Source organism: Scatophagus argus, chromosome 2, assembly GCF_020382885.2.
Source record: "Scatophagus argus isolate fScaArg1 chromosome 2, fScaArg1.pri, whole genome shotgun sequence".
In the NCBI taxonomy this organism is placed as follows: Eukaryota; Metazoa; Chordata; class Actinopteri; family Scatophagidae; genus Scatophagus; species Scatophagus argus.
Window position 1 is genome coordinate 22,857,997 of NC_058494.1, and position 20,117 is coordinate 22,878,113.

A 20,117-nucleotide genomic window follows, 5' to 3' on the forward strand; every position below is an offset into this window, starting at 1 on the left:
TTTTTTTGGACAAACTCCAGCAGGTTGATGAACTTTGAACCCAAATAAACAATTGAATTGTTTGTCAGTCTGTTAACTTTTGTCTTTCTTCCCAAAAAAGCCATGTTGTTATAACAGCACCATAGCTAAAGCCACAATTATTTATGCATTCACTATTAAGACTTGATCCAATTAAATCTCCTATGGAATGGTAAATTAACATCAAGCTGTAGTTTGTTCGTCTGCCTTGCTATTTTTTATCTTAGATTGAATGAAAAGCTTTGGTTTTGTTCATTGTTTGGGAGTCTGTATTGCTTTTACAGAACTGATAATCAAAAGTAGATACGTTTTCCTTACTGCATTAGAATAACAACCTTATTTTAATATAAATAATTTAACTTCTGCTCCTGACTGCAGAAACACTCCAGCTTCTTGTCCCCTGGTCTGGTGCTTAAAATATCCAGCTGGATTGAAGGCAAACCCTGCATTAATGAATTGCAGACAAACGCTGACAATTCCAGCTTTATTCCATTTAGCCCGCACTTTCGTGGCCAGAAACATGACCACTGAAACTAGTGAACCCACCTTACACGTCCACAAACTTAGTCTCCCATTGTGTGTTTGCACAGCTCTAGTATTTGCCTCTTGCATACCATCACTTTGAACTTTAGCTAACATGTTCAAGTCCACAACTGCAGCAGAGATTCAGAAAACCACAAACCCGTTTTTAGAAAGTCATTTCTCCTCTGAGCCAAGTTTATTTTTGTTCATATGTAACTCAAGACTAACCTAGCAGTCAGCTAACAAGTACCTCGGCCAAGTATGGCTGACTGAGAGCAAGAAACAAATTTATCTGTGTTTACACAGCAAACCGCAAGGATAAATTCAACAGGAACTTCAGTTTCTCCTTGCCTGCATGTTCAGATACCAGTTAAACAAGAGAGAACAGGGATGGTTTTGCTCAATTTAGTTTTGATCCAAATATCACCCAATTTGCACAAGGAAATGTTTGATTCATTACAGAGCGGCAGTGCCAGCAAATGTCACTATATAAGGTAAAACAACTTCAGACTGAAACAGGAGTGTAAAACAAGGCCTGAGTTTTTCACAACACCGTAAAGCTTCAGTTTGGTTGATGCACCATATTGTGACCTTCACCACACAGCTGAATCAAATCATAACATAGACAGCATGACTGCACATGTGCCAGTTGTTTCAACTCAAACTGCAACAGGGAGGCCAAAGAGAACAAATAGCAAAGATCTGGAATGGCACAGGGAGGGTGCGGATCAGAAATATAATCAAATGTTTCTTTCTGCATAAAAGTTCCCCAAACCAAAGACTATACAAACATATTGTACATTATAACAAGTTAGATTACAGCTCAGGTTTCTTTTTGTACAAATCCATACATACATCTTCCTTTTACCTCTTGCAGTCTGTACATCTTGGTTACAAAAAAATACATGCCATTTTTAAGTATTTGGACATAGAAACAAGAAATCATTAATTTAAGGGTCAGCCTAACTGTATTAAGTAACTCAAGGCTCTGTACTGCGTAGCAGAGACGCCAGCTTTGTCTGCCAGAAACAAATAATGCACTCAAACTGAACCAGGCTCAAATCAAAATGCAGACGACATGATGACTGTGCTCCTCGTGCCAGACTAAAAGCAGAGCAAGAAAACGATGACTGACCAAAGAATGTTGCGATGCTGAAATACATAAAAGAGCGAGTATATTTATACGTGTACATGTGGGAATGGAGACGTGCTCAGTGGCGTCTCATTTTGACTTTGCGCCCTGAGCTCTCCCGGTGTTTGTCAGAGTCTTGTCCACGCCTCCAGTAGTTCTCTGAGCTGATGCTGTGACGGCGATGGCGGGACACTGACGGATGTCTGTTCTCCTCCTTGTCCATCTCTAGAACTCTCGGCCTGGTGGCAGAAAAAGGGTCAGACGCCGAGTCAGATTGGGATCCTCACTGATCACATCCCGACTGATTCTCACAACGTTTCGTCATTGCAATTTTCACAAAACCTGCTCAAAAGGCACATTTTTACAGCCTCAGCTGTCTCCTTTGCAGAAGAGTGTGTCTCAAGCCCCTTTCAGACATACAATGCAAAACACTACTGGCTTCATCAAACTGTGAAAGTGATAGCTTTTTTTTTTTTTGTTATTCAGAAAAGGGTGACTTTTATATTTACAGGAAGAGCCGCGATGTGTGATCTTTGGGACCTGGTGTGTGTGTGTGTGTGTGTGTGTGTGTGTGTGTGTGAGAGAGAGAGAGCAGTGAGTTAACAATGCTATAATGTTAAGAAAGAAGAGAATTGTCTGTTGTCTCACAGGCTGCATCACTCGCGGATTTTAAATCATTTTGCCTTTGAAGTTTTAATTAATGACGGTCTTGAGTGTGAAGGACGTTCGCCCACGTTTCTCACATCAGCCTCATAATTTATCATAATTTCAACAATTTCCTGTGGGATCAATAAAGTTCTTATCTTAATTTCACATTATTAGAGAGCAAATTCTGCTGCCTGTTTTATACATTACAGCAGTGCACAAGCATTGAATGACAGCGTGTTAAGTTGAGACACTTGTTTAATTCCCATTAGCCTTTACGCTCTATGCAAAATGTGTTTGCTCAGTATTCATTTATTCATCCATTCAGAATGAATGAAGAATTAAAACATAAAGAGAGAGTGCTGGGCAGAATTTTACTGTGGGTGTTCTGTTTGTTTTTAAAAAACTTGCCCTGGTTGCTTCACAGAAATAAAATTGTTTCTTTGTGTATATTTCACCTTGTGCTGCAGCCTTGATGATAGTCTGACTGCATTCAACTCAGAGTTGAACAGAGTCATGCCATGTTGAAAATGTTATGACATTTGACCTAATCAGACTGCAGTTGTGACTTTCATGTGACAGTGAACAGGCTGCTTGGACTGGCATGAGACCAATATGTTGTCAGATGAACGTAAAGGGATGCAGGTCTGAAAGGGGGTTTAAAGGTGTTTCCTAAGACCAGACCCTATGTTGTGTCCAAATAGGTTTTCTACAGGCCTTTTTGTAGTGGACCCGTGAAGACCTTTGCTGCGTCTGTATGTGTGGATTTATACCTGTGAGCAGCATCAGGGTCTGCTTTGCGATGAGAGCGCTTGGCTTTCAGAGGAGCTGGTCTCTCTGCAGGATAAGAGCTTAAGTGGCCGTCAGAGTCCAGTCGGGGGGCATCAGGTTTGGTTCTGGCAAATGAGGAAGAGAGCACGATCACAAACACATGCACCAGAGCGAGAGAGATTTCATACAAGATGACAGTGTGTTCACTCACTTTCTAAGGATGATAACAGCACGCCGCTGCTTGATGTCTTGGGGTCTAATGCAGTGGGTGATGTCATCAGCAGCATAACCACTGAGGAAGAAAAAATGCTTTAAGTGAGAACAGCTTCATCCCCCGGCAGCCCCACAAAAACAGCAGTTTAATCAACGCATGCCAGCAAACAGAGCCACAGTCACCTGAGTACTGTGACACTTCCTCTCCTCACAGGCAGGACAAACACGGGCTCCGACACCCGGATCGGTTTGAACTGGAAGCGGCAGCCGAAGCAGAGTGCGCTGTCACTGAAAAAGGACACTGAGACGATGGGCCGTGCAAAGATGTGCAGAGGATCCACATGTGACACAATGCAGCCGCCTGGCTGATAATCATTGATGACTGCACTGTTGACAAACCCTTCCGGGATCACCCCACAGGACACAAGACGCTTGATCACCAGTTCGTGCACCCAGCTTGGGATCTCATCCACCTCCCCTTTGCGGTACAGCCTCTCCTGGCCCGGTCCACGCTTCTCCAGCTGGGATCCATACGTGTACCCCTCCCCAAAGAAGTACTTGTTGCGGAGGGGTGCTCTGTCCACGGTGTGCTCACGGTAAAGTCCAGCCTCTCCTTGGGCAACCACGTCGTCGATCTTCTCCTCGATGAGAGCGCACTCCTCCGGTGTGAAGATGCTCTTCTGCAGGATGCTGCTCCTCACCCGGCGGGCCTCCTGCTCCCGGAGGTCCGCGCTGTCATCACTGTGCTCATAGTCATCGTCGTCAGACTCTCGAAACCTACGCTTTCGACCTCTTCCGCTGCCGTTTCTCGTCCCATCCACGTATTTCGTTTTCTCCTCGTCTCTGTGTGGAGTCATGGATTTCAGCTTCTCCCTCAGGTCAGAGTATCCACTGGCTGCCATGTCAGCCAAAACAATTTGAAGGGGGTCGTGCGACGCGAGCTCCTAGCTAACAGTTAGCATGTAAGTTATCAGCGCTGCATTTCAGCGCTGTTTTAACGTTAACTGAGTGTGGTTAAAAGGACATGCTGGATGTCAAAAGGAACCTTTGAAGACCGGAATCAATGGCTTATGGGACCACTCACTCTCACTCACAGCGTACACAAGTAGCTAGCAAACATTAGCCGAGTTGCTCCGTCGCCCCGTCTATGCATCCAAACAGCGGTATGATTATGAAACTTGACAATCGGTAGATGTTATTACCGGGCGCTTCCAGACATGCCAAGCTGTGACAAACGCCGAGTGCACATTAACGTTGTAACACATTCAGTCTGCGGAGGCTTTAGCGGTAGCTAACCGAGCTGCTTAGCTAGTCAACTAAGCTAAGTTAGCCTGGCTTGGTCTGTCCGTTGCCACCTGGAAATACCGACAAACCACGCAGCAACATTTCACATGTCACTGCTAAATTCCACGCTTCGGTGCTCCGGAGACGTTCCCACTTATGTTCTGTAACTGCACGAGTTCAGGTAAAACATTGTCGTGTGCGCAGAAAGCTTGGCCACGATCAGTTTACACCATCACAACGCGTCTTGACGAGAAAGGCTGAAAATAAACTCGTGTAACCTGCCACTGATCTGCGCATGCTCAGTGATGACCTCCCAGTTTGGGGAGGGATCGGAAGACACAAATCCATTTTGGGAGTCTTGAGGGGACATTTCAAACTGTTGCTAATTTTGTCTCAGTGACCTCTTACTTACTTCCACAAAGTTCACACTGTTCATTCAAGGGGCTGTCAGTCTTTGTTATGTGTTACTGATATATCGACATCGTGTTGGTATTTAGTGATAATCGCTAACAAGAAACTTTGTATATTTAAATATAAATTAAATATATTTGTATTCCGAATAAAGATGTGGAATGTGAATAAGTTTCTGTGTAGTGAGAAAAAAAACCTATCTGATTTTGTGAACAACCATGAGAAACTATATTTCTTTGTAGAGATTCATTTCTGGATGTCTCAAATACAGAACCAGAGTACAGAAGTACGCAATCGCAGTCAGACACATAATATCTTGTTGTTATTTTCGTTAAATGTTTTGTCTACTTATATTGTATTATTGTAACTGAGGACTCCCTCAACACACACAGATCTTTTGCACTATTTTTGAAAGTGTATTTCCATTTGTAAATCTTATAAAACACATACCAACATTTTCAGGCATTTTACAGATTAAGCGATTATTGGTTGAAATGAAAACAAATCAATAATTAACAACTTTCAGCACTGCCTGACACATTGGTCATTACAATAAACATTTTGGGGGCTTTGTTGATGTTTATTACACTGTTGATTCCTTGATTTAATTGCGCATTAGCCCTCTTTAAACTGCTTATTTTACTTTGATAACATTTTTTACAAAGCAAGAAAGTTGGTGCATTAATATAGATTAAATACAACCATTCTTTACACTATCATCAAGTTTTACATCATCAATAAAAAAATAAAAAAGTTATAAAACTTTAGTGATGACAAGGCGCAGGCCTGTGACGATCCCTCACAGTTCATTAACCGCTTATGTACAGATAAAACATCTTTAACAATAAAGAAACATCAGTTGAACGAAACCTCGACTACTGATGAGCTTTCAGGGTCTTCTGGATGCACTTTGTTCAGTTATGTTGTAAAATAATCACATAACAGTGAGACTCACTTCAAGTTGCACTCATAAACATATCACATTTAAGTGCGTGTGTGTGTGTGTGTGTGTTTGTGCGGCACACAGCAAACACTTGAAGGCAGGAAGAGGTAGGTCATTTATACGGGATGTGTCTAACGCATGCATGTGTGTGTTCATATAAGGGTGTGAGCCAACAGTTAGGCACGCGTCATAACATGGTGATTTCGCTTGGTGGCAGAGTGAGCCTTTTATCCCGCACGGACATCATGTTTTCCACCTGCATGGCGATGACTCGACACAACTCCAGGCCCTGTCGACGAAGAGACACGGGATGTAACCGACGCTGAAAAAAAAAATGACGTGTGGCCTCTGAACAGCGTCCCTGTCTGTGTTTGCGTCATACCTGCTCCAGCTGCAGCTGAATGACCCGCTGTGTGTTCATGTCCCCCAGGGTGAGGTCCACGTACGGGTAACTTGTTCCAGCATTGGGCCTCTGGGTGCGGCTGGACTGCACCTCCACCAGGGGGACCACTGACATCAGCTCCTGCAGCACAGAGATCCAACACTTTAACACACAGCTGCCGAACCTATGGGATTCTGGGCTCACACTTCGCTCACGATGAGATGAATCACATCAGCGCTTGCCGATTGTGAATGTGCGTGTGTGGGGTTCCTTACGTGTGTGTTTTTGTGGAGGAAGTGGAGGCCGTGTTGATTGACAGCGACAATACAGGGGGCGTAGAAGGTGGTGGAGCTGCTGCTGTGGATGTAGAAGAACGAGGAGCCGAACATGGGGAACGCACTGACCAGGCCTGCATGCACAAAGACACGACACTTAGCAAGCAGGAACATACAGGTGCAAAAACTGACTTTATGAAAGGGCCGTCTCCGATTTTACACAACACGTTCAATTTATTCAACCTTACTTGGCCTGTGCAGCGACCGACACATTGTTAAAGCACGACGACGGTGATGGATGATCATTAAAATACACATACTTCATCTTAAAACTTAAATTAAAAGGTCATTTTACAGAGTTATTGTTAAAACATGTATATATGTTATGGGTAGTCTTTTCAAATAAAATATTTCCCCACTGAGGGACTAATAGAAGCCTATCCTATCATCAAAAATAAGCACTCACAGTCACGTACAAAAGCTACACGTGAAATTTGGCGTTTGCATCTACAGGTAAGTGAAAATGAGAAAAGCGTAATTTGTAGAAAGTCTCTGTGGTATACCTGAATATGGCTGTCTTTGAGTTACACAATATAAATCACCGAGAGATTTCCAGTCCCATAAATCGAATATACAGCTTACATGCTGTGTTTTGTTATTGCCTTTGCTTGATAGGCTAGAAAACAGACATTACCGTCTCATTAATCCATGTGCAAACAGTTTCTAAATTGGTTTTCCTGAAAACCTATCATGTCACCATACATAACAATCAGCCACAACATCTAAACAACCCAGCGAATAACACCGATCATCTCATTACAGTGCAACTTTCTGTCGGGAAGCCTTTTGTTCTGGGATCCATCTGGACGTTTTCTGACATGTAACGACTACATAAACAACGCCACGCACCAAGTACACCTCATGGCAACGGCATTGCCTGATGGCAGCTCCGGTCACGGATCCACAGGCAGCTCTGACCTGTGGAGGCGTGGACGTGATGTGTGGTACTGTGATGTGTCAGGGAATGCCGTCGCCATGACGCAGGGTCCTTGTTCTGTAGCAGCATTTAGGTGGCTGGTACATGACAACCCCATGAATGCCAGGCTCTGAGGATTCAGTGCCGCCTCCTTATGTGAGTGGGGGTCTTACCCAGAAACTGCGCTCTGGCCTGGTGCGGGTTCAGGGCCTGCACTTGCTGCATGTGTTGTGTCACCATGGTAACCCACTGCTGGGGCGGCTGCTTTTTGAACAGAGGTGTGGCAATGTACTCCGATAATTCATGTCTGGAGGAGAGAAAACGAGGAACAGAGTCAGATAAAGATAAACAGAAGCCTATTTCGCTCAGTGATTTCTCAACATTTGCCGAAAATCACTTTACTCAGCGAGCTGTTCTGTTCTGCTGCCGGCTCTGTGCGTGGGAGGACAGAGACAGCGATAACAGCAGCACGAGTCCGAAAGGACACAAGTTTTTACAGCTGAGAAAAATAAAGGACAAACTACTGACTGCACTGCATCCTGGTCTCTTCAACTGTGAGCTTCTTCATATACGGGGGCAGCTGTGGCCTAGAGGTTGGAGAAGCAACTTGTGATCGGAGGGTCGCTGGTTCGATTCCCCCACCATACGGGCAGGAAAAATTTGGGTGTGGTGGAGTGATTAATGCCCCCCTCCATTAGCCAGCTGATGTGCCCTTGAGCAAGGCACTTAACCCCCAATATGCTCCCCGGGCGCTTGATCCTGCCCACTGCTCCTGTGTGTGTTTCACTGCATGTAATTTGCCGGGTGTTGCATGTGTGTGTTCAACTAAGGATGGGTCAAATGCAGAAGACAAATTCAGTGTGTATGTAAAAATATATATACTGTCAATAAAGCTGATTATTAATTCCTCTTAATTCTTAATATGATTATTGAACTTCGGTTAAAAATTGAATCGCAATTGAATTAAATCTCATCCATTTTTTTCCCGCTTTAACTGTCTGCATCTGGAAAGACATACATGTATATAAGAAAATAAACAACATTTAAAAACACAGTCCCTTAAATCTAAGATTTCTTTTCTAATGTTCTTTTAATTTGCAGTAAATGAACTGAAACATAGACACTGTTTAGCACTGTTTATGCAAGCGGATTGTTTTTCCTTCTTTCTTTAGTTTTTTGAATACATGCTGATTGACACAATAGATGCTGATTTCAGCCTTACTCTGGTCAAAGGCAACCAAATTGGATCGGTGTTAGTAGGGAAACAAGAAAGGTTTAATGCATCCTCAAATAATGGGTATAAATTATGAACATTTACTTGGATGGAGAATAACTGCTTTAAATGTAATCACAAGAATCTGGAGCCTACAGGGTGGAGGGGGGGGGGGAGCAAAAGTAGACAGATGGAGAGTGGAACAAATTAAAAGCATGGAAAATTCTTAGGAAGTGTTGACTGTATTTAAACAAGATGAGCTAAGTGGCTGTGCTGTTTAAACTGAAATCTGAGGGAATAAATTAAATTTGGTGAGTGGATGTTTGCATATATATATTTATACCCATACATATCTATATCTATCTATCTATCTATCTATATATATCTATATATATATATATATATAGATATATATATCACAACACGACGTCAGCCATTTTTACTGGTGACTTTTCTCACATGCTGGGGATGAAGATGATGTCTTTGGCTCTGTGCTGCAAAGCTGCCAGTTTGGAGATCTGGTGGAACTGTTGATCGCTCACTTTTCCATGTGGAAGAACATTCAGCAGGCCTTTGCGGTAGTCTGGCAGGATCTAAATACACACATAGACACAGTTACACACACACACACAATTAGTGTATGTGTATGAAACATCACCTGTCGTACCTGGTTGTAGTGCATGGCGACGCAGAGCTCGTTCTCAAACTTGAGGGGCTGAGTCCAGATCACTCGTCTGAACCAGAAGCTGTAGTTGGTGTCGACCACCTCGGCCTCAGTCGCAACATCCAGGATGTACTCGTGCTTGTTCAGTGGACGCACATTCTGACCTGGACACACCCACAAACACACGTCACATACACGGACCACAGACCAGCGTATTGAGTTAAACAGTCACTTACACATTCAATATGAAGGATTGTTAACCCACTAGTCGGTATCAGTATCTGATCTAAAAAGATATACTATGTTGCCAGTTTATGCACTGTATGTTTATTCCCTTATGTAAGCATTTGACAGTTTGTACTTTATGTTGTTCAATAGACCTGTAGGTACAGCAGGCATGCGAATGGCACATTAACATCCTGAGCAATGAAACGTTATTGGCAGAGACTCAGTGTTGTGATATCAGTGTCGGAAATGAAAAGGCGATATCGAGCCATCTCTCGTTATTTTTCCATGACAGCCCTATCAGACTCGTGAACATGAGTGACTTTCTCCCACAGCTAGAAACCAGAGAACAGTCTGATATGTGATCTGCGAATGGATCTGCTTCGCCGACAACGACTAGAAGATTGACTTCGTGCACTAATACATCCTTAAATGTGTGTTAGAGTGTGAGAGATAAGGAGGCAGACGGCTGTGAGCACACCTCTGTTGGTCACTAAAAATATGGCATATTCTTCCATGGCCTCCAGTCTGTGCAAACCCATCTCATAACACAGCTCCTCAATCACCTCCAGCGCCACCTGAAAAACACAACACACGCTCACACAAGTGCATCACAGCTGTCTCCTCAAAGACACCAAGTGGTGGTGAATTGTGCCTGAACACTTACAGAGCACGTTTTGATTTTCACGTGACGTTCAATGCCTCCGGGAAAGAGAAACAGCTGACGTTTTGAACTACGTCCCGCCTGAGGAAGTGCAAACACATGATCTTACGGTGTACGGTGTACATACATACAGGACCTGAACGCACCTAAACCTTCTCATATGGTACTTCAGTTGGTGTTTTCATAGGATGTGTCGAAAATCATCATTCATACCAAAACATTTTGGACAATGCTATGCTTCCAACTTTGTGGCAAAGTCCCCCTTGGTGTAATAGTCATGTAATTATAATAATGTAATGTAATTATGTAATGGTGTCCCAATACTTTTGCCTATGTAGTGTAAATCTATAACATAAAACATACACAACAATACATATCTGAATGCATCTATTCTGCAAAATACGTAACTTTACTTTGAAGCACATGTTGCTTTTTACCTGAATCAAGGCAGCACCTTTAAGTGTAATGGAGTATTTTTGAGTATTACTAGTTTTATATAAGTAAAGGATGTGGAGGTAAATAAAATGAGGTGCCGACCATCATAGCCTTCAGCTCCATGCTGTTGGGTGGAACGATGCGTCCACCGTACTGAAACGTCTTCTTCAGATTCTGCTCACAGGCCTTAGCGATGCCTGTTTAAAGAAAACATTACATTCTGCTGGCTTTGGTGATGTGAAGAGCCGTTTTACACTCGGTGTGTGTGTGTTTGTGAGTGTGTTTTTGCCTTGATACTGAGCCCCGGCACTGCGAGAGGCCTGCTGCAGGTATTTGAGCAGGAATGGCTTGAGGACTTCAGAGCAGCGATGGAAAGCAGTCAGGATGTACAGCAGCCTCCAGCCTCGCTGGCAACTATCGCTGTACAACACAAGACGTGCACAGACACACTCAGGATTACAGAGAGGAGCGTAGTGTGTGTCGGTCTGCGGTGTGTATGTTGTTAACGTGTTAAAGTAGACTTACGGTTTGGAGCTGGTGTTAGCAGTAAGCTGTTTGAGGAGCTGGCAGTAAGCCTCATCCCTCATCAAGGTGAACGCTGCTATGAGCTGAGGGGAAGACACACACACACACACACACACACACACAGACAAACAAACACACACAGATTAGCAAACCTTCAAAGCCACAATGGTTACCTGAGAAAAAAACGGTTTGTATTTACCTTGAGGAAAGTGCTGACCACTTCCTGCTCTGTCGATCCCCTTAATGGAGAGTCACCCATGAAACGCATCACCGCTACACAAATTACACAACCAGGAAAGACACACACGCACACACACACACACACACACAGATCAACAATATTTAACTCTTGAGTTTTTGTAAATTGATCAGGAGCACTTAAAATCTGATTTGAGAACACGGAGTGATTTTGACCGAGGATGAATCGGAGCCCAGATGTAATAAGAGTAACGTAATAAGATGATGTAATTAGAGGAGAGATGAGAGCAGGTGAGAACCTACACAGGAAGAGATCTGCTGCCACTCTGTTCATGGTCGGGTCTGTAAACTCGATCAGAGACTCCGTCAGAGGAGTCTGCAAAGGCGAAGATCATACAACAAAAATGAAAAATGTATCAATAATTAAGTACGTAAGAAAGAAGACGGAGTGATTTCAGTTAAAGGCAGAAGAAGAAGAAGCACCTTGGAGAACTTTATCATATCAGTGGGTTCTCTGGAGTCTCTGTTCTTGCTTTTGCTCTTCAGAGAATCTCTGAGAACAAACAAGAGTCAGAAATTAACCCAATAAAGCACAAAGCAGATCTTAATTTTTAAGCAATAACAGCATCATGTTTTATAAGCTGTTAAATGAATATTATCAAACAAAAACTAAAATACGCCATTCAAAAATGCAGTGGTTTAGGAATAAAAAGTGTAATAAAATGGCAATACTCAAGTACAAGTATTTAACTGTACTTAGGTACAGTGTGTAAATTTACTTAGCGCTGTGTGAAGTGAGTGTTTTCTGTGTGTGTGTGTGTGTTTGCGATGAGTTTCACTGTGTGTGCACATCTTTCTCCGTCTCACCCTTTGCCTTTGGTTCCTTGTCTGAAGTACTTCTTGGCAAACTCCAGCATGTCATATTTGCTGTCCTGCAGCGTCCTCTCATCCAGATCTCCATCAGAAAAGCCATCAAGGGAAACCTTCTGAAGATCAGAGGCTGACAGTGAAAAACAATGTGACAGAAAACAGAAAAAAAACTAAAAAAAATACTGCGTGTGAGTGTGCCTGTGTACTTCAATCGTTTGATCTATCTCATGCGCAGCCATGGTGGACGCCACAGCAACAGCGACGGCTGATGACACAGCGAACTGTCCCGCTCCGCCTCGAGGCTCTGCCTTGCGGTCTAGCGGCAGCGACAGGAAGTCAGGAGGAGCGATCGGGTGCACGCACTCCGCCGGGAATGAACCGGAGCGGCTGAACACAGCACCAAACTTCCAACCTGACACACACGGAGCAGAGGGATTACAACAGCGAGTCATAGAAAAGCACCAACACACACCTCAGCTCTGCTCCGAGTCCTGATCACAATCTGTCTTTCCTCTAACAGCAGGTCAGCTTTTCATTTAAACAAGTCAGATCCTTATCTGCACACTTCTCTCTCTCATTTACAAGACCTGACTCTCGCCTGCGGCTACGCTGATAACCTGGTTCATTATCCAGCCTATGATATAATTATAGATACAATACGCATGGGTATTTCTGTCACTTGTGTGGACATCGTATCGTCTTGCATTAATTCCCTGCAGGCTTACCCAAACCATGACCACTACACGCCTAACCTTAATCCTTGTCCAGTTCTTCACCAAATGCAAACTTTTATCCAGAAAAGGCACCCTAATCAGTATTTTTGTACGACCAATGCATCAAATTTCTGTGTGTAGTAATTCTGGATTTCTGGTACATAACTTTGAGGTTTTGGTTCGATTTCACCACTCTCACCAACAGGGTACGATGACACATGTTGTGTTACTGTTACACTCTTCAGTGTTACTGTTACACTCATCAGTGTTACTGTTACACTCTTCAGAACAACAAGCTAACAACCTGAGGAGTTGGTGGAGAGCACAACAGAGCTAAAAGGAGAGCGAATGTAGGTCTTTTATTCACCAGAAACATGACTCAGAAGGGATGCTAGTGTTGCTCTGCATGTTCAGTATGTGTAAATATCCACATACATTATATGGACAAAAATATCCATGCCTCTTTATAGAGGCCTATATTTCACAGGGGTTTGGGCTCGGCCCCTCACTTCCAGTAAAGGGGAATCTTAATGCTTCAGCACACCAAGACATTTTGGACAATGCTATGCTTCCAACTTTGTGGCAACAGTTTGTTGAAGGCCCTAAAAATAAAATTCTAAAATGCAATGTCATTAAAGTCCCTGTTGGTGTAATGGTCAGGTGTCCAGATACTTTTGTCTTTATAGTGTATTTACATCTTAGCTAATGTGTTTGCCATATCAACTTAATAAGATGACATGTCAGTGCTTTATTTATAAATTGTTCAGCTGCACTCAAGTTTGGTCCCCACAATGAGATGCAAGTGCTCACACCCACAGGCCATCCTCACCACAGCCCCTGACATTTTGAGAAATACGATTAAATATTTAATATGTAATGCAGCTCATGTCCTATTGATTCACATTTGATATTATTAAAGTCCATGGCATTATAAATCTGTCCCTTTTACCCAATAAAAGAAGATGAGAGATCTCAGTGGTTTGTTTGGTGCAGGCTGGATTCAAAGTGAGACAACCTGATCACAGCGTTTGTTCTAGATGAGGTTTACTCCTGAATGGAATTTGAAACATCACAGTGAATAACAAAAATGTGTTAGGATGCACAGACTGAATTTCTTCTATCCGGCATCTGTTGGGCGATGGAATTACGTGACTTCTCATCTGTGATCACATTTCATCTTTTGTGTCCTCAAGAAATGACACAAATCAATATTTTTCAAATTGCATCGCCATCTTCCATCTGAAAACTAATCCTCTGGTACAATATTGTACTTAAAGAGCGCTGTGGGCACTGTCAACATCACCGCGCCTATTTCTCCTTGGCTTAAGATACCATCAACACCTGCAGGGTTTCCACGCACAGTGTGGGAAAGCAAATCTCTCAAAGCCGTCGGTTTGAATTGCCACATTGTTTATTTTTAGGGCTCAGACATGACGCTGACATCTCACCATGCAAAAAACAGATGAAGTCCACAGATCTGACTTTCAGATTAAACTGAAGGGATTTGAGGAAAACTCACCAAAGTCTGGGGTGTCTCTTTTCAGCTCTTCCAGAAACACCACCTTCTTCCTCACCACGCAGCCGTAGCTGTAACCTGGAGGACGCACACACACACACACACACACACAGGTACTTGGAGCATAGACTCCATTATAAGATAACAGGGGAGTAGGTACCACAGTGTCTCACCTTTCTCCAGGCCGTCCATCACCTGCAGCCTGACGATCTCCCCTTTGTGGAAACTGAGCATCGCGCGGTCATCTGTCACAAAGTTACGCTCTGCAATCACATAGTCTGAGTCCTGCAAGAAGTAAAATAAACCTAAACTTCTGTTTCGGTTGCCGATTTTTCCACATCTCCCAAAAAAACTGAGCCCGACTGACTGATTCACAAATGTCATTATAATCTTTTTGTGGTGCTCATTCCAACTGCAGTCCAATGTGCGTGTGTGCGTGTGTGTGTGTGTGTGAGCTGTACCTTTTTGATCTCACTGATGAACGTGTCAATGAGATGTTTGACTTGCGGTGCCTTGGCTGAGAACAGGATCAGTTTCTCATTGGTCAGATTGAACTCCAGCATGTTCTCAGAGGGGATGGTTACAAACAGGATGTCTGCATAGCTGAAAGAATTCAGTGCAAAAAGGCAACACGATTCAAAAGTGCTTTCATCAAAAAATAAAGTACATGAAAATGCAAATGCTACCTAAATGTTCCAAATTGCCTTCTATAATTAATGACAATTCGTTGATTTCTTCTAATGCTAATAATCAGTTTGTAAAGGCGCCTAATGAGACATTGTACTGTGAAAGTAGTATTTTTGTCAATAATATGATCATGTAGCATTGGTGATTATTTACTGATTGACTGACTGATGTATGTGATTCTCGCAGACACACGCTATATAGACAAAAGTCTCATAAAGAAGCGTGTCTGGATACTTTTGTCGATATAGTGTGGGTCTGTCAGTGTATAGGTTGGTTGATAAATATGAAGATATTGCAAAATAGAAACACAAGACTCTAAATATGGGTCTGAGCCTTAAAAATGCAGTATTTTGGAGGCTAGACACACAAATGAGAGGAAAGTCAAGATAATCAGACACAATTTGCCATATTTATCTGTGATGTACATGTCACCGAACACTGACTCTGAACTGTAAAATACACACATCTGGAGCGCCACACAAGATAAAAGAAACCCCAACGTCACAGCCAGAACAAACAACACATACGTGTAGGGTCGCAGGACTCTGAAGTAGTCTGGAGCTGCAGCGCTGCTTTTTACAGTCTTCAACAGCTTAATACCGCTGTGGGACACAGACAACACCTGCACACCTGTTCCCACGCTGCCCTGCACACACACACACACACACACACACAGAAGTTTAATAAAAATGAATGACACACTCAATAATTATTGACCTCTGAGGATTCACCACACTCACCGATGCAGGGAACAAACGGGAGAAGTATATTTCCCAGGTTTCCCTGGCTGCCGTGACGATTGTCTTCTTCACGTGCTCCTCTACCGGATCCATGTTCTGTTCAACCCCGTGTTTAGCTGTCATTCACACAAACAAGACGCAGGAACTCATGAATGTCAAAGAGATGTGTTTGCATTAGAGCATGTGGACTGAAAAAAAAAAAAAAACAACAACGACTGCAGGAAGAACAGACAGACTACCAAAAAGAGCTTTCATTTTCTGCCTTTCATCCCGGGTGATGCGAACGCACGCCTCTGACAGAGTGTCGTTCACTATCTGCAGGAGAGAACAGCGGAGAAGACAGGAGAGAAGGACAGAGGAGAGGCGATGTTAGAAATAATTCAGTTTGGTCTTTCTATGATTCTTCTGTTGTCAGGTAAAAACAAATAAAGAATAAAAATGCGATTGGTGACATGTAAAGACAAAAAGGGAGAGAATGAATTATCAAAGGCATTTCATTTGAAAAAAAGAAGTACAGGGAGCAGGTGTTAGCACTGCCGCCTCACAGCGAGAGGGTTCCAGGTTCGAATCCCGGTCTGGGCCCTTCTGTATGGAGTTTGCATGTTCTCCGTGTGCCTGCGTGGGTTTTCTCCGGGTTTTCTCCTCCCACAATCCCAAAATCATGCACATAAGCTTAACTGGCTACTCTACATTGCCCTTGTGTGAGTGTGTGGTTGTCTGTCTTTGTGTCTTTGTGTGTCGGCCCTGCGACTGACTGGTGACCAGCCCAGGGTGAACTCTGTCCACCCCTCCACCCCCTCCCACAACCCTGATGGATAAGCGCTATAGGAAATAGGTGAATGGATGGAAAAGGAGCGCATTTATTTGTAGATGTTGCATCTATTCATGTTTTCAACCTGCATCAACCGTCTCTGAAGTTACCTGTTTGAAAATGAGATCCAGGACCAGAGGATTGTTGAAGCTATCTTTGGGATAAAAAACCTGTAAAAGAAAGTAAAATCCAATAGAGTAAAGCAGAAATAGATTTTTCTGTGTGAGTGTTTGTGTATTTGTGTAGGTGCACACCTCCTTCCTGAGGTAGAGTCTCCAGGGAACATTGGTGTAGGTGTAGTGCTCCTCATTGGTGCTCTGATGAAGCTGCGTCTGGATGGTCTCCGTCTCCACAGGAAGCTCTCGAGACACTGAACCAAACACGTCACGTCAGTTTTTACTGTATTAAGTGAGCTAATGATCCGATGCTGTCTTTTCTCTGGGACTCTCACTGCTCGGTTTCAGAGAAATGGAAGAGCATCTTATTGTCCTGATTTTATCATTGTAATCGTGTTCACAGCAATGCATTACGGTCAAGACAACAGAACAGATGTGTTTTCACAATCTGCATGTCAGTGGGGTCACGTGGCGCCTTGCCATCCTCCTGCTGGGAGAGTCTCTGTGTCCCTGTTTAACTCCCTCCTGTACTCCTGACCTTGTCTGGAACATGCTGGTTGTTAAATAGACTTGATATTTGTGCCAGAGGTGATTTCATGTGAGTCAGAAAATGACAAAATGAAGTATGGTGGGCAAATGTACCAACTGGCACATTTCAGGTGAGGTCACTGCTGAGCACCGGGTGCTGTGATGAGCATCTGTGTTTTTGTTTGTTGGAGGTTTTGTTCCGTCTACAGTTTAGTGAAGGGTTGGCTAATTGTGTGCAGCCAGGAGCCAACCTATATAGACAGAAGTATTGGGACACTTGACACGTTGGAGTGTTTCTTTGTCCATTCATGCAGTAGAGCATTTGTGAGGTCACACACTGATGTTGGACCAAAAGGCCTGGCTCACAATCTCCGTTCCAGTTCAACTCAAAGGTGTTGGATGGGGTTGAGGATACTTGTGTCTATATAGTGTATGAACAGTAAAGATGAACCGGTTTCTCCAGCTCTCAGAGACATTTTTCAGGGTAATCCCCGAGAAATCAGTTCACACCAATCAACAGCCCCACACCACACCTGAATTCAATAATAAAGACATGTGACCAAATACTTTTGTCTACATACTGTAGTTTCACAGACAAGTTTGTTTTAGGTTAAAATAAAAACCTGCATTGCGTTGGGTCTTCTCAGTAAATGGTTAGCAACCCGAGTCAGTGGACGCTCAGCCGTAACTGCATTAGGTCTGCAAGCCTCGAATCACATTCAGAGGTACACAGATTAGGCTGTCAGTAATGATTTCATGAACAGGTCACCTTAGAGGTTTATAGTACAGAAAAGGAGTAGAAGGCTGCAAGCTGATTTAAACACTGTGGGCTAATTTTATGCGTTATGAGATAGAAAATGCAAAAATGCAATCAGCAAACGTGTGAGGCCTGTGCTAGAGAAAAAGGCTTTAACTCTGCTTTGTCTGCATTAACATACGTGGATGAGTGTGGACTTTGAGAGGGTGTGAGTACCTGGAGGAGGTATGGCGGGAGGTCGATTGGCTCCTCTCGTCTTGGTGTTCTTGATTGGAGTAAATCCGGCTTCTTTCATTGCAGATGCAGATGGTGAGGGGGCAACAGGACGTTTGGCCTAAACAGACACAAAATCTTTCCTCTAAGATGAGCGATTTCCAGAGCAGTGAAAAGTGCAGGTTCATACTGCCGTACGCACTGTTTGCATGCAGATTGAGTCTTCCAGCATTTTGCAGGCGTGTGTGTGTGTGTGTGTGTGTGTGTGTGTGTGTGTGTGTACCTGTGGAGCAGGAGGGTTGTCCATCTGCGGTTTGAGGATCTGTAAAGCCTCATCACGAGGGGTTTGCTTCTTCTTAAACTTCCCCTCTGGTCTCCTAAACACATCCACTCTGTGTCAGCATCAAACATTACAGTTTGCCGAATCTTTCAGCTACAAATGTAGTCTGCTGCATATCTGTGTGTTTGTGCTATATTGTGTGTAAATACAATCGTTCTGGTGCTGTGTGCTCACTGCCAGCGATAACGTCCCAGTGAGTATCTGTTGGTGGTTTGTTGCAGCCTGGGCTTTGCAGTATGCACAGTTAATTCTGAAGATGGCGTCAACAGTTGTGCTATGATGAAACTGTAATGACTGTGCACACAAGTCGACCCTAATCAGTCAGTCTGTGTGTGTGTGTGCGTTTGTGTGTGTGTTAGTGAAAGCTCACCCCTTGCCAGGTGGCAGCAGGTCTGCTGGTGGAGGTGGGGAGTTGTACCTTTTGATGATTTCTTTAAGAATAGCATAAATCATAAAAGAATTATGTGGATGACACATCAAATCCTTATTTCATTGTTTCAAATCCAAATACCAGACAAAGTGCATGCCAGAAACCAAGAAACGAATAACTTTATCGACTACTTGACCAGCTGTCATTCAGTCATGTTGCATAAACTGGTTTAATGAATCACAACACCAATATTTTTCAGGTTTTGAACTCCGATACCTTGGATATCCTGACTGGGGATGATGTGATCTGTAGCCCGAGATGAGTATTTAACCACCTCTACAGCAGAGGGCGGAGGAGACGTCCTCACTGGGGCTGAAACACACACACACACACAAAACAAAACAACACCAAACAAAAAACACAGCCACATAGGAGTTATGCTCTCTTATGTAAGGTTCTCTTAAACGGGAGTTTTAGTTAAAGGGACTTTCTCTCTGTTTACCACTTGTGCTCTCTTACCAAACTTCTTGACTGGCTGACTGTCCTTGTTTACAGGGACGCCTGGAGACTTCCTCCGAGGAACGCTGTCCTCACCTGACTGATCCTGAAAAAGCCACAGAGAGGACAGAGAGTTTGCAATGAAGGCTTTGCAGACATTTTGTCTCCCGTGAGATCGTCTGAGTCAGGACTACACAAGGCAAAAGGAAGAAAACAGACATAAAATGTAAATGCAGCACATTTCTGCTTTAAACTCATTTAACGTTACACTGAACAGCACCATCATGTACAGTTTTGTAAAAACCGGAACCATTAAAATTGCTAACTAAAATACTAAAAGCTAACTATCTCGCCAACTCAAAAACCCGTGAAAAGATCTCACCATAAAATGATTCATATGACTTAAAATCATTTAATTAAAACACTGGCTTGAAGCAATACTTCCACTCTTGTTATGTCTGA

General features: G+C 43.3%; 2 protein-coding genes across 3 annotated transcripts in view; both read right to left on the bottom strand.

The window, feature by feature from the left end:
- Positions 1-703: 703 nt before the first annotated feature.
- Positions 704-4,892, bottom strand: alkbh5 (alkB homolog 5, RNA demethylase). The gene is made up of 4 exons (XM_046371408.1): positions 3,485-4,892; positions 3,300-3,380; positions 3,091-3,213; positions 704-1,911 (listed from the first exon to the last, which is right to left on the bottom strand). The coding sequence occupies exons 1-4, from the start codon at positions 4,201-4,203 to the stop codon at positions 1,752-1,754; spliced, it is 1,083 nt and encodes a 360-aa protein (XP_046227364.1). The 5' UTR covers positions 4,204-4,892; the 3' UTR covers positions 704-1,751.
- A 329-nt stretch (positions 4,893-5,221) lies between these two features.
- Positions 5,222-20,117, bottom strand: part of myo15ab (myosin XVAb) — a 45,934-nt gene continuing 31,038 nt past the window's right edge. Inside the window, exons 49-77 of one of the 2 annotated variants that reach the window (XM_046371420.1) lie at positions 19,677-19,761; positions 19,434-19,529; positions 19,158-19,218; positions 18,731-18,824; positions 18,451-18,568; positions 17,088-17,203; positions 16,944-17,003; positions 16,262-16,337; positions 16,023-16,138; positions 15,810-15,928; positions 15,057-15,198; positions 14,769-14,880; positions 14,599-14,673; positions 12,573-12,778; positions 12,364-12,482; positions 11,980-12,049; positions 11,800-11,872; positions 11,498-11,571; positions 11,299-11,381; positions 11,063-11,193; positions 10,876-10,970; positions 10,342-10,419; positions 10,156-10,252; positions 9,453-9,613; positions 9,245-9,378; positions 7,746-7,879; positions 6,597-6,730; positions 6,322-6,462; positions 5,222-6,228 (exon numbers count right to left, since the gene is read on the bottom strand). In XM_046371420.1, coding sequence (XP_046227376.1) covers positions 6,127-6,228; positions 6,322-6,462; positions 6,597-6,730; positions 7,746-7,879; positions 9,245-9,378; positions 9,453-9,613; positions 10,156-10,252; positions 10,342-10,419; positions 10,876-10,970; positions 11,063-11,193; positions 11,299-11,381; positions 11,498-11,571; positions 11,800-11,872; positions 11,980-12,049; positions 12,364-12,482; positions 12,573-12,778; positions 14,599-14,673; positions 14,769-14,880; positions 15,057-15,198; positions 15,810-15,928; positions 16,023-16,138; positions 16,262-16,337; positions 16,944-17,003; positions 17,088-17,203; positions 18,451-18,568; positions 18,731-18,824; positions 19,158-19,218; positions 19,434-19,529; positions 19,677-19,761 — 3,102 coding nt within the window. In that variant the 3' untranslated portion in view covers positions 5,222-6,126. The remainder of the gene's footprint in view (positions 6,229-6,321; positions 6,463-6,596; positions 6,731-7,745; positions 7,880-9,244; positions 9,379-9,452; positions 9,614-10,155; positions 10,253-10,341; positions 10,420-10,875; positions 10,971-11,062; positions 11,194-11,298; positions 11,382-11,497; positions 11,572-11,799; positions 11,873-11,979; positions 12,050-12,363; positions 12,483-12,572; positions 12,779-14,598; positions 14,674-14,768; positions 14,881-15,056; positions 15,199-15,809; positions 15,929-16,022; positions 16,139-16,261; positions 16,338-16,943; positions 17,004-17,087; positions 17,204-18,450; positions 18,569-18,730; positions 18,825-19,157; positions 19,219-19,433; positions 19,530-19,676; positions 19,762-20,117) is intronic. The other variant, XM_046371430.1, reaches the window with a different exon arrangement.